This window comes from Atta colombica, unplaced genomic scaffold (assembly GCF_001594045.1).
Source record: "Atta colombica isolate Treedump-2 unplaced genomic scaffold, Acol1.0 scaffold228, whole genome shotgun sequence".
NCBI classification, from domain to species: Eukaryota; Metazoa; Arthropoda; class Insecta; order Hymenoptera; family Formicidae; genus Atta; species Atta colombica.
This window is the reverse complement of record NW_017259325.1, coordinates 540958-553923: the sequence shown is the minus strand read 5'-3', so window position 1 is coordinate 553923 and position 12966 is coordinate 540958. Positions and strand designations below refer to the sequence as shown.

General features: G+C 35.5%; 2 protein-coding genes across 4 annotated transcripts in view; both read right to left on the bottom strand.

Annotated features, from left to right (window-relative positions):
• Positions 1 to 159: 159 nt before the first annotated feature.
• Positions 160 to 3070, bottom strand: LOC108688282 (A disintegrin and metalloproteinase with thrombospondin motifs 2). Its single transcript, XM_018194471.1, has 5 exons — positions 2948 to 3070; positions 2629 to 2841; positions 1751 to 2493; positions 1324 to 1718; positions 160 to 1249 (listed from the first exon to the last, which is right to left on the bottom strand). Exons 1-5 carry the CDS (start codon positions 3068 to 3070, stop codon positions 429 to 431), a joined length of 2295 nt encoding a protein of 764 aa, XP_018049960.1. The 3' UTR covers positions 160 to 428.
• Positions 3071 to 5949: 2879 nt separating this feature from the next.
• Positions 5950 to 12966, bottom strand: part of LOC108688351 (histone-lysine N-methyltransferase, H3 lysine-79 specific) — an 8193-nt gene continuing 1176 nt past the window's right edge. The window contains exons 3-12 of one of the 3 annotated variants that reach the window (XM_018194588.1): positions 12608 to 12934; positions 12234 to 12501; positions 11475 to 12159; positions 10402 to 10873; positions 10048 to 10213; positions 9596 to 9963; positions 9064 to 9497; positions 8747 to 8986; positions 8437 to 8684; positions 5950 to 6470 (exon numbers count right to left, since the gene is read on the bottom strand). In XM_018194588.1, the coding sequence (XP_018050077.1) occupies positions 6028 to 6470; positions 8437 to 8684; positions 8747 to 8986; positions 9064 to 9497; positions 9596 to 9963; positions 10048 to 10213; positions 10402 to 10873; positions 11475 to 12159; positions 12234 to 12501; positions 12608 to 12934 (3651 nt within the window). In that variant the 3' untranslated portion in view covers positions 5950 to 6027. Of the gene's footprint in view, positions 6471 to 8436; positions 8685 to 8746; positions 8987 to 9063; positions 9498 to 9595; positions 10214 to 10401; positions 10874 to 11474; positions 12160 to 12233; positions 12502 to 12607; positions 12935 to 12966 lie in introns of all 3 variants that reach the window. The other 2 variants (XM_018194589.1, XM_018194587.1) reach the window with 2 other exon arrangements.

The following is a 12966-nucleotide window of genomic DNA, read 5'->3' as shown; positions in this document are numbered from 1 at the left end:
TATATATATAATAGACTCGATTGTTTTTGATACCGAGTCAACGTCTCTCGTTATGTAATTGCTCTTAAGTTTAATGATTAATTATTTGTACGCTAAATATAATATGAGAAATATTAAGTTATACGACACACATTTTCTTTATTACCTTCGATTCTCCGTTCCGCTCCTATGGAAATACGAATATAACATCGGGACACTCTTAAAATAGATGGTGAAGTGGATGACGTCATCACTCTCTCGTCCTATCTCTCGAGTGCTCTCGAGACACCTCATACGAATCGGGAAAGAATATGCGTTCACTTTATGCAGTAGTTTACTTCTCTCCTTGTCTTGCAATATATAAGTAATCTTGTCGCTCGATCGATTAATAGTTATCGATCCTTTTTTCTTGTTCATCAGTTTATCTTTCCCTCTTAATGTTAATGTTGTTAATAACTGTTAATAATGGGATAAAGCAATTCTGATACGGATGGAGGTAATTCGATATAATCCTTGTCGATCCATTCATCTTCGCCGAACGGAGAAGCAATACCGCGCGATACGGAAGTCAACAAAGGTATATCATCTGGACCTGATGTCAGATATTTGATGACACTCGATCGATCGATGAATCCAAGTCGATTTTGTGCGTTTTGCGGACCCAATTCCTCATTATCGTACCGATAAATTTTCGACAATTTTTTACCGAATCGAAAGTTTTCTGGCAGACAGTGATGCTGACGACAGAAGTAATCTTGGCCCTCTTCAGTGTGGCACCATGTTCCATCCGGAAAGTATGGGTCGAGTCCAAGGTCATTTAATTCGACGCGTGGTGCGTAATAAGCGATAATGTCCTTTCGCCGACAGAATATAGCACAGGCCATCCATGGCATGTCGGCTTCGTGAGCCGGCTGTAATCCTTTCGCCGTGCCGTCCAATTTGGGTAATCTTTCGCTGAAAAGGCCGCATTTCAGCGTGGTAAACTCGTCGATCGTTCTGCGTTTCTTTTTGCAAAGTTTCTCATCCTTGCACAATATTACATCGTAATACAGTCCTTTGCAATCTCTTGCCATTCTCAAACGGTTTCGATTCTCGCAGAATCGTCGTCTAACTCGAGCGCCTTTGGATCTTTGCAAACAACCGCTACTGCAGGAACCTTCCTTCCATTCGCTCCAACTATCTTTCTGACTATCAGATGATTCCGGTGCTGGTTCGAGAATGGGTAAACATTCTCCACCACGACATTCTCTACCGAACGCGCATCGAGTCCCTGTAGAAAAGAAAAAAGAAAAAAACAAATTAGTTTGCCGAATGCTAATAGACCTTCGTACGACACTTATGTACCGTCTAATGCTGGTCCTGCGAAATAATATCCACTCCTGTGAGGTGTTTTACATTGCAAAGACTGACACGCCTGATACAATGTAACAACGTCCGCATCCTTGTCACGTAAAAGTAACTCGCACTGCCTCTTGGCGATCCATTCTTTTCCAGGTAAATCGTGATATCGAGAATGCGCGAGTGCATCTGAAAAATTTCGTGGCTCTGGCTGATCCAAGAGACAATGTTTCGTTTGCGAAAGCATCTCGGCCACTTCACGGCTACAGTCAGACCAAATCGTCTCACCTCGAACGCCTCTACTAGGTGACATTATGTATCCATCCTTTGGACACGCATTGCCACTTGAATCGTGTGGCATTCCTAAACTTTTAAACAAACAGATCATTCGAGCGTCAATACTTACATATCGTATCGCTCAAGTGTAGCTTACTTATGACCGATTTCATGAGCGGCGATATAAACCGATGTAAAGCCCGCAGATGGATATGGTTTTCCAAGTTGGTCCGTAACTCCCAATTCTGCTATTACGCAGGAATAATGTGGGATACACAAACCGCCGACGGTGGCTAGTCCCATGGTAGCGCCGTTTTTTCTTCCATTTTCGATCGCGTAAAGATCCAGTCCAGTTACATAGAGGCCCATGTCCCAGTGATGAAAATGAGAGTCCTCCGGAGGATTGTGAGCATTCGCATAATAACAAAACGAATCCAATAAGCTACCTCTTTCGCCGCCAAAATGCGGTAGATCAATTGGCTGCCTTTGAATAATATCTAAGCGTATCAATGAGATGTCGATTGAGACACCGAGACTCGGATGATGATACAGTGCCTGAATACCATTAACATACGCTAATAACATGTCACGAATTTTCTCATCGTCTCCATCCAGAAAAGGCGAAAACAAACGATATGCAGCCTCGTCGAAAAAGACTGCCAGTTCCAATGTTAAATTTTCTCTAAATTTAGTATCTCGTATTAGGCGTCGCTTGGTTTCAAAATCTGGATCAATGAACGATGATCTCGATGATGATCGCTTGACTACATGAGGGTCACCCAACGGAAGACTGGTTTGTTCTTTAACATAATGATCGTCGATGAGTAAGGGTGAAGATGCAAGGTCGTTTCGCAAAGGCGTGATCTCCAATGTAAGATTTTCCAGAAAGACGAGCCCGTGCTACCTCCAACAGAGATGCATTTTTATTTTTATTTTGTTTTACACGCACATCCTTATACCGAGAGAGAGAGAGAGAGAGAGAGAGAGAGAGAGAGAGGAGAATTAAAAAGTTTTTCTCCAAAAAATATCACCGACCAATCCATGTTCTTGACAAAAACTTATGGCTGCGGAACCTTCATGACTCTTGTGAAGATAATAACAAGAATCTGGTGCATTTAATTGCGACAATTCTTCTGTGATGCTCCTTGCATTGTGTTTCCAGACTTGAAACTGAGGTGATACGATGTTGTCATTTCTACGTAGATTCAACTGGATCAATTGTCCAAAGACTTTGAAAGTTAAGGGAATCTGCAAATCGAATAATCATTAAATCAAATGTAAATAATAATCCGATTTAAGTGTAAGATTTAATCTTACACTTTTAAAGAATAAATTAAACTATACGATAATGTACCTCTGATGCACCTTTCGAGTTCCATACTGGCAGCAATATTACCTCGGTATCTCTCGGTATATTACGCGCGTACACTTGGTTTAATAAAATTACCAACATCAACCTCATCAATACAGAGGACATGATCTTCATCGTGTGTTTCAAGTTCAAGTACTTGGAAGAATATAATTATAATGTCTCTTTATATATTTAAATATATATATATATATATACACACATACGATATAAAACCCGTATATTCGTTATCATTTCGGAAGTTTATGTACAAAGTGCATGCTGGTACTTGCATTTAAAAATATGCATTGTGTCATTGACACTTACATATGTATAAGCTATTTATGTTTTAAAGTTTTGAGCAGAAAGATTAATTTGACCTATGGTACCAGCAGTGGCGATATAATTCGGAAAAATTGATTTATATAGCTGATATATATGTAGCACATATGATGGTCAATAATATCGCACGCTTGACTTTAATCACAATAATTTGATTTTTTGAATTCTAAAATCAAAACTACTATTAAAATTTATTATTTATTATACACTGATAAATTGTGCCTCGATTTAAAGAAGGTAACTAGTATAATAATAAAGCATTTTATTTAAATTGAAAATACCGCCAGAAAATTGCTATATAGATGTGCGGGAAGGTAGAAATAATAAAGAAAAATTTTACTTGTTACAAATAGTAATAGTATTAAAATATCTCAATAAAAACAATAAATAATAATTGCGATCAATAATAAAATTAATTTATAGAAGATTCGGCAGTGTATCTAGCATGCTTGGCAATGCTCGTTATCAACTATAAATATGACGTTTAGAGGATATATTAAATAATACGATAATCAATTTCTCACAGTCTAACATGATGATCCTTCCATATATATGTATATATATGTATAGGTATATATCTCTGTATTACAATTATACTGTTTCATCTCAAATAACCCTTAAAAATATGTGATACATATAGCATATTATAGATTGTGTAAATCCTTTTTATGTTTAAAATAATTAGATAAAGAATCAAGTGAAACTTGGGAGTTTCAGATATAGAAATTTTTAAGTGCAACTTGAAATAAAATAGTATAACTGTAATACACATGTATGTACAAAATGAAACCAAATTATATGTCAATACTTGAGACGATAAATCCAAAAGAAACAATTCACATATGAACATAGATTTTCGATATTTCCGAACTATTGTAACAAATTTAAGATGTTTGAAGCGCTCGTTGCTTTGTAACGCACGTGCGTTGTAAGCACATCTTAAAATGATATTTTAGATTACGAATGTGTACTGTGGATTGACATGTAATTAAGAATCGTCTTGTACACGACCGGAATAACTCGGCAATGTAAAAAAGAAAGGACCTTTATACATACAATATAGCATCGCTTTTGTAAAGCGTCAATTTGAAGTACTACTTGTTTATTCGACGTTTATTCGATTTATCTCGCAGCACCGGAAACCATGCATGATGCCCAATTATATGATGCATCATATAAAACTTTGTAAACTGACTCGCAACTGCCATTCTTTGGATATTTCGCACAGTCACACAACAATGTATGTAGATGTGTACCGAAAAAACAATTTGCCTTTAACTTTTCGCCTTGAAATACGAATGCATTTTTAAGTGACTATTTTTTATACGGTTCATTGCCATAATTCTATGAACCACAGTGAACACTTAGGTATATATCTTCCAAATGGTGGAAGATATAGCCGTATATAAAATTTGTAGCCAATATTTGCTACGAACACACAAAGGTTTTGCTGGTTTGTTCTTTTTCTTCTTTTTTTCAATGCCAATTGTTCGGTCTACCGTAATACGCCTGTAATACATACCATCATACATACAAACATATATACATATCAAACGTCACACGCGTACACGCGTGCGCATATGCACGCAGGCACATACAATACAATACAATACAATACATACATACGTACATTATGATACATACCTACATCATGATTCCTACAACATTATGATATTTCTTTAATGTGTGTAATGTGCATCAACCAAGCCATGTGTATGCATCTATGTTTGTGTTATGCGATTTTATGTGCATGTGTATACAGGCGTAGATTACGAGACCTTTATAATCTACATAAACATAGTATACAATTTCAACAATATTGTATTATTGTTAGAAGAGACATAATTGGTGGTAATTATTCACAAAGTGAACAAACTAAAAAAAATTTGATTACTGATAATAATATAATAATAATAATAATAATAATACCTTAAAATGCTACATCAATGAGAATAATATCAGATAACTCTCTTTCAATATCTGTAAATTTTTCTCAATATATAACACGTGTAATTGCTTGTAGTCTTTCAATCTTAATCAGCATAAACTTAAAATTCATGAATCCGTTAGTATTCATTTATTCTTAATTATATTCATTGTATAATACAAATGTATTTGAAGTTAAATGAATCACAAGTGTTCATCAACTTCATCTCACTCAAATATGTTCACATGCAGACATATGTTTCTTTTTTTCATTCCTTTTCATTAAGGTTTCTACTTTCTCACTGCGATATTAAAAATTCTACTGCTAGAAACGAGAAATACGAATTCATTTTTCTATATTATATATGAACATAAATTAATTTTTTCGTGCTGTTTACATTTTTAACGAGGATAAATATCATGATAGTTCATAAAATTTGCAATTACTTGTTGGAATAACTAATTTACTTGATATATGAATGAAATAAAAAAATTCACACAACTTTTCGTTTCTCTTTTTTACACATCGTTTTTCAATGTCGTTGCAGTGAAAAAAACAAGTCTTAATTTGTTCTTGATTTAATTATACAAGATTTGTGTCTTTTTGATATCATAAGTATGTTCACGTACACGAAAAATACAAATCGTCATTATATTATAAAAGAGAGTTATTATATATAACAAAACGAGAACAATAATTTAATAACTTTAAAAGTAAAAACAACGCCTATTTTGTTTCCCTCACCTAAGCTCGAAAGAAAAAGCAAACTTTCTCATCATTAATATAAAAAATTATCTTTCACACAATAAAGGTAAAATTAGGATTGTTCATCATTCGAAGGCCATTGCCCGGAATGGTTCCAATCCCAATCTTTGCCTTTAGGACGAAACTTGCTGGTACTTGCAGAATTACTCCAATCACGATGAAAAAACTTCTTCTTAAAGTGATGCCGCTCAGGATCTAGTTGTCGTTGGTATTTCAAAGGTACTGAGGAAGATGTTGCACTCGGGGGATTATTACTAGATGAATTTGCAGGACGGGGGCTGGTCGGCGAAGGTGTTCTCGGCGGTCCTAACGCTTCGTCAGGAGAAGGTACTACAGGTGGTGGCCCTGTTACGACGCTATCCGAACCTAACCCACTGTCGGGACTTGTATTTACTCCTTCTGTCGATCGTCTACGTTTATCCAATTCTGTGGAAGCAAATGCGACCAAGCGATCAAATCCTGAGCTGATACGATCTTGCCAGTCAGCTTCTCCATCTGCAAAATAAATCTCAATTAATCATTGTAACATGCTATAATAAATTAGTTTTAGATAAGCAATGTATCACTAAATTTTCATAAAAATAAGCCATTAATTAGATACAGATAATATGATCCATTTATTACTAATTATTTAGTATTTATTAATTATCTTTCATACACTTATGCAATTATGTATCTTATAAATATATATTCTACAAAAGTAGAAAACTGTCTGAATTCAAATCAGTCTACATTTATACACTATGATCATTATTTATTGCGTGCAAACATTTTAGATAATATTAAAGTAAATTTTAAGTGCTACACAAGTTGCTGTGTTTCTATTTAATGCATAAATAAATCGAACAAAGTAAAAATTAGAACTAGTTTTATTTATAACATTGCTCGTTTCTATCAATATAGAGTAACTTTAAATTCTTAGAACTAGAAAAAGATGAAAAGTTTACCGAGATTAAAATTAAATTACATTGGTAGAATGGGCATCATAATTCATACAGCTATATATAATGAATCTTTTAATCTTAAACAAAATAAATTTCTTCAAATAAAATTTGAAATTGTTATAAATATGAAATACAGCAAAATGTTAAAATGAATTAAAATATGTATTAATATGTATTACTACACTAATTATACTTTTTATATATAATAATTGATTAAATTGAAACAGCTATACTAAAAGTGGAATGCAAATAGTAAAATAAATAGAAAATGAAACAAAATTTTTCATGCAACATGCATTAAAAGTACAGTCCACCAATTAGAATATATTAGCTTTGATTCAACATGCTATATACATATAATTCATTCACGAAGTAGAATTTGTATCTTTGCAAGTCTGGCTTATTTTCATGGAAACAGATTTCTAAATAGTGTCTTTTGTGTTGTTTCTCAAAATAGAAGGGGCGTACGCTGCTCGCATGTGTGCCTATAAGGCAAAAAAGATGATATAAAATCTTTTATATACGGAATGAGAATCAAATAACAAAATGAATTTTGACCCCCGTGGGACAACTCACCGGTGATTGAACCGACGAACCAACCCACAGGCAGCCGTATTTTTTCATTTCTCCCTCTCATCTGTGTGTGTCTCAATCTCTAATAAAACAAGCTTCAGGGATTCTGAGATTGAGTATGTGACAGACAGAACTAACCAACAAACAGCTACAGTGCATCTAACAAATACAGCAAACAACAACAAAAATAAATATAAATAAAAGTCAGGTACCAGCTCCGTAAGATAAGCTAAACCATTAGTGCATACGTGAAGAGATGCATCAGAAAAAAAAAATACCGTATCTAAATATATCTAGGACTTAAGCGCAAATTGCCATTTAGGGTTGTATAGTGCAAAGATTTTTGTCGGCAGTACTATTATCCCTTGTTACGTATGTGATAATGGATATAGTCGCGATGCTACAAATGCTTTAAAGCATTTCTTGATTGGTCAATTTATAAAATTCTTTCTTCTGACTGATGAATCAAACGCTTCGAAATATTTGTAACGAGTCTTTGATTACAATAAGACTAAAAAAAAAAGGTAAATGCTGAAAATACATATGTGTGTTTCTCTTCAAAAAAGGTATGTGTATGTGTATTTTTTCTAAAAAAAATTGCATGTGAAAGCAAATATTTTCGGCAAATTTTCGTATTGAATAAATAAGTAAGATAACATTATAATATAATTTGCGTTATTTAATAACTTGATTACTAATATAACTAATAAATATATATAAATGTCTATTTTATCGCAAAGTATCTGAAAGTATAAGAGAAATCAAAGCACTGTTTGAAAATTTCACAAATATTTAATAACTTCACGTATTACGATAGGTCTTCCGCAGCAACTGTACCGAAAAGCATAGTCAATAGAAATACAGCCAAGCATATATTTTATTATCAATGTTCTAATGGGACATTTTTTTCATGTCCCAAAAACACAAGTCTTTCTTACGCTTACCATCATCTCCAACGGCACTTCGTTGTCTTTGCGTTGTCATCTGGGGTTCATCGACTAGTGGCGTCGAAGTATTAGAGTGTGGTTCGACAAGAGGACTTAAAGGTGCTCCGCTTGTGCTCACCGATGATACAACCGCTTCTGTTTTTACTGACATCAACGGTTGTGATTGACAAGCTGCAGTTATCGTACTACTTGTCGCGTTTCCATTATTACTACTGCTTGTTGCATATCGTGGATATGGCTGATATCTAAATACAATAAGAATATCATGTTACATGTACTCGATTTCAAATGCAACGTATGATATCACCTTCTACTGCCGGAAAGAGTAGATTCGGTTTTGCCGCTACTATTATGGTTTAATATTCGAGCGTGTAACGACGCTGCGAGCCCTTCTACAGGTAACAATTCGCCATTTGATGTGTTTTGAGACGAATGTAAAGGTGACGCCGCCGAATGCGATTGTGTGAGCGACTGAGACGGATTATCCGAAAAGTAAGATTCGTGATAAGGCTTAATATCCGCTCGCGGCAATTGAACCGGTGTATATCTGACGATAGAAACAATTCATCCTGAGCATTTTGTTGGATTGCTTAAAGTAATCGTGAAATATAAAGGAATAGATACCTTTGTGGTTGTGTTACCGGAGTGAAGAGCACAGACGATCTCGAACTAGTCGTGGGTGTGGAGGTAGAAGTCCCCGAAGAGGTGGGCGCGTAACTAGCTACATGCGCCAATGTCGACAATCCAGCGTCTCCTTCGGCACTTGCTGGCCTACTAATGGGAGAATATACGGTTTCGGGTCTCATGATTGCGCTCATATCAACGGTGGCATTTATTATAGTTTGATTGGATATCTCCAGAGTTCTTTCTATTTCTCCACTGACGAGATCGCCAATCGTTCTTGTACCGAGTAATCCACTCCCACTTGCTACAAGCCGATTATCATAATTCGACGGTTGCCTAGGATCGATTGTCGATCTATCAGACGATGTCAAATGAGTCGACGAGAGACGTTCTTGCGAAAGATGACGGCGCAATGCTAATTTTGCAGGTGAAACCTATAAAACGATAAAAAAATATTATACGTGCGGGCTTAAAATTATTTTTACGAGATTATGTGAATACGTAAGACGCATTTAAGGATCAGTGCACTCACTTGAGTGTAATCCGGAGTAGAAACATTCTGTGATAACGAAACGCGCTTTCTCTCGGATTCGGACTGACTTTGCAATTGCACTTGCAATTGCATCTGTTGTTGCTTGTTCCTGTTTTGTTGGTCTTCGTTTAATACACTTGTGATGATACTTTTTAGTCTATCCTCAAAATTGGCAACTCTAGGAGGCTCTTGAATTCGATTCGATATGTCTGTATTGACTGTTTGCGGTTGTGTGGATGAAATAGAAGACGATGTGGAAAAAGTGAGAGAAGCCTGTGGCAGTCTAGTTCTGGAATTGCTATTAGCATTCTGTCTGTTTGGTATACGACCCGCTTCTATCTGCCTTCCCGTTTCTAAAATCTTTTGTGCTAATATTTCTGGATTATTTTCCTGTATCTTTCCTATGTCCGGAACGTCAGGCCATTCCTGCGACCTCGAACGACCTTCCCTACCTTTACGCGCTGCTCCATTTTTAATACTCTGCTGCTGACTACCATGATGTAAATTTTGCGAATGTTTACTTCCAATCGCGTCCTTCTGCTGCTGAGCAATAGCAGCAGCTTGCTTCTCATTACTTGTCCTTTCCAATACATTTAATTCATGCTCTAGCTTTGAAACCTATTGCACAAAAAAGAAGTTTAATGAAATTCAAAAGAAACAAATCTTTGTTATATTTCATGCACACATATATGTATACGTATATGAGAGAAAGAAGAAAAAATAACAGGAGGATGCAAAAATAATACATATGTTATTGCACAAATTAAATCAATTGATAATTGCTGTTAAGTAACAAAAATACACACCTGAGAATGTAATCGTTTACGCTGAGAAAGAGTGGCGGAAATTTCTTTCAACAAATAATCCTCGGTGAGCGGTTGATGTGAATTCGTTATGCCAATTGCATTTGCATGACCATTATATTTTTCTTGTAACTCTTGATGTCTAAGCGCCACTAGCCTATTTTGTTCTGTTTCCATAGACGCCACTTGCGCTTGCAATTTGCTCGCTTTAGCCTGTAGCTGTTTATGTCTTAGAACTATTTCCTTGGCTTTCGCCAACAGATCTCCGGGTGACGTTGCATTGATACCTAATTCAGTCATTCTTGCTTTCAAGAGAGCTACGCTGTCATCTATCAACACTTTAATTTGTTTCTCCAATTGCGCCGCTCTCGACTGAAGTTTGGAGTTCTTTTCTCTTTCTTTCGCAATATCCGTATTGACGGATAACTTGTAAGAGGGCGTTCTCATCGATTCTAACATAAGCATAAATTGGTCCCTGTGACAAAAATAGATTATTTATAATATTAATCTTTAAAAATAAACGTGTGATTTAAAGTTGTAGATAAGAATTGATAGATAAGATGCTCAGAAAAGTCTCCCAAAAATTTTAATTTTATATACAAACATTTAATTTTATAGTCATATTTTTCATTGATATGTTACAATAAATAAATTACTTTAGTTATACCTTCATGATATACAAGAATGTAAAAATAGTGAACTTCATACTTTTATATTTTAATACTTTTTTATTTTCCTTCTTTAAAACAAGGTTCTAAAGAAAGTTCTATATCTGATGTGCTGTGATCATCGCACCTATCTATATTTAAAGGTAACAATACAGAGAAAAACAGAATCAAAGACTACATTTACACCTTTAATCGAGTTTAATAACATCTGTAATTATGAAATCAGCCGATCACAGTCCCATTCTTCCAAAGAACAGTTATGATTGGCCAATTTCATAACGGATGTTATTAAACCCGATTTAGCGTGTCGTATAACAGAGGAGTGATAGAGAGAGAAGGATAGAGAGAGAAGGATAATGAGGGGAAAAAATAAAGATACATAAAATAAAATAAAAATAAAATAATTACCTATACAAGTCCAGAAGTATTTGTAGAGCGTAAGGAGTGGCGGACGGAGCGGGTGGTATACTGAGTTCTTCATGCACTGAAGTGGAATGCGATTGCAATGAAAGCGACAATGAAGACAGTTGTTGGTCTACACAGCCAGGAGCAGGCGGAGGTTTTTTCCCAAGAGCTTGAGGTGACGTACTGAGTAAAGTTTGACTATGTAACAAATCTAGTCCAGATATATTGATTGCCTTTTTAGGCTTGGCTCTCTTAACGCCTCTTCCTCTCTGTCTACCTCTAGCTGGAGCTCTCGTAATGCCATTCGTAGTTTTTCGATTGAATTTCCTTCGTATTTTATTTGGCTGTCGACGACTTTTAATAGTACTGTCGTCTAAATCAGAGTCACTATTTGTTCCTTGCTGCTCTGAATGATTCGGACTGTCCAATTGCCTTGAAAGATCTCTCTTGGCTCTGTCACCTCTTTCATTCCTATTAGAAATCTTACTACTATTGCTGGCAGTGTTGCTTATCACAGAATCAGAGTTTTCATCTAAGCCACCTTGTTTATTGTTCTTTAAGCGGTGGAAATAACGTTCTAATTTCGTTCGATCGATTACGTGCAAATAATATGACACCGGCTTACCAGTCCAAGAGACGGAACCTTTTAACGGTGACATCTCTGAGACATGCATTATCGTGCCAATATCTGACGGGATAAAAATTGCAAAATCAGAATTGTGGAGGTTTATAGAAATATTCGTTAAGAGATAAATGTATTACCACTCAAGTTTCTGTCCGTTATTCGGAAGTTTAGCGGACAAAACGATTTTGAGGACACTATACGCGCGCCGTCCCGTAAATCAGCGAAGCGTTCCTTCAATTGATGATCAACCGTAGGACCAAATGCAAAATTATTAACAAACACTATAGTAGCTCCGGTTATACTTTCCCTATGTTCATCGGCTAAGAAGTCTCCTTTTACTAAACGATATTCTCCGCATCGTTTCCCATACCAATTTAACCATTTTCGAAAATTTATTTCCATGCTCTACAATAGTTTAATATTTCAAATCGATAAAACATGACGTCTTTACTTACTTAAAAAAAATAAAAGAAATCTATAATCGTTAATCTATAATTATGTGTATTTATACCTGTGCATATTTTGATGGTACATCGGCTCTCTCTACGCCGATACAAATTTTACACAAAGTTGCAGCTGCCATCTGAAGAACCACTTGACCAACTCCAGAACCTAAATCTACAAAAACATCGTCCTCTGTCACGTCAATTTGATCAATCATCTGGCATACAAGCTCGTAACTCGTTTCGCCATAGACTTCAGGTGAAAAAGGTTCATATTGATTTAACTTGTCTGGTTCAACCACAGCTTGATTATAAGTTTGTTGAAGTATATGACGAAGTAATCCTCTACTAGGTCTCTTATTTAGTCTCTGGGATGGCAGGCTGGTGCCTTTTTCCTATAGAGACATTTTTTAACAAACTATCAATG

Excerpts from the sequence above, each read along its gene's own strand:
- LOC108688282 (XM_018194471.1), bottom strand. The coding sequence starts at position 3,070 with ATGTCCTCTGTATTGATGAGGTTGATGTTGGTAATTTTATTAAACCAA. Across the intron at positions 2,494-2,628 it reads TTTGTCAAGAACATGGATTG|CACGGGCTCGTCTTTCTGGA; the intron begins GTCGGTGATATT and ends TGTTGGAGGTAG. Across the intron at positions 1,250-1,323 it reads CGCAGGACCAGCATTAGACG|GGACTCGATGCGCGTTCGGT; the intron begins GTACATAAGTGT and ends TCTTTTCTACAG.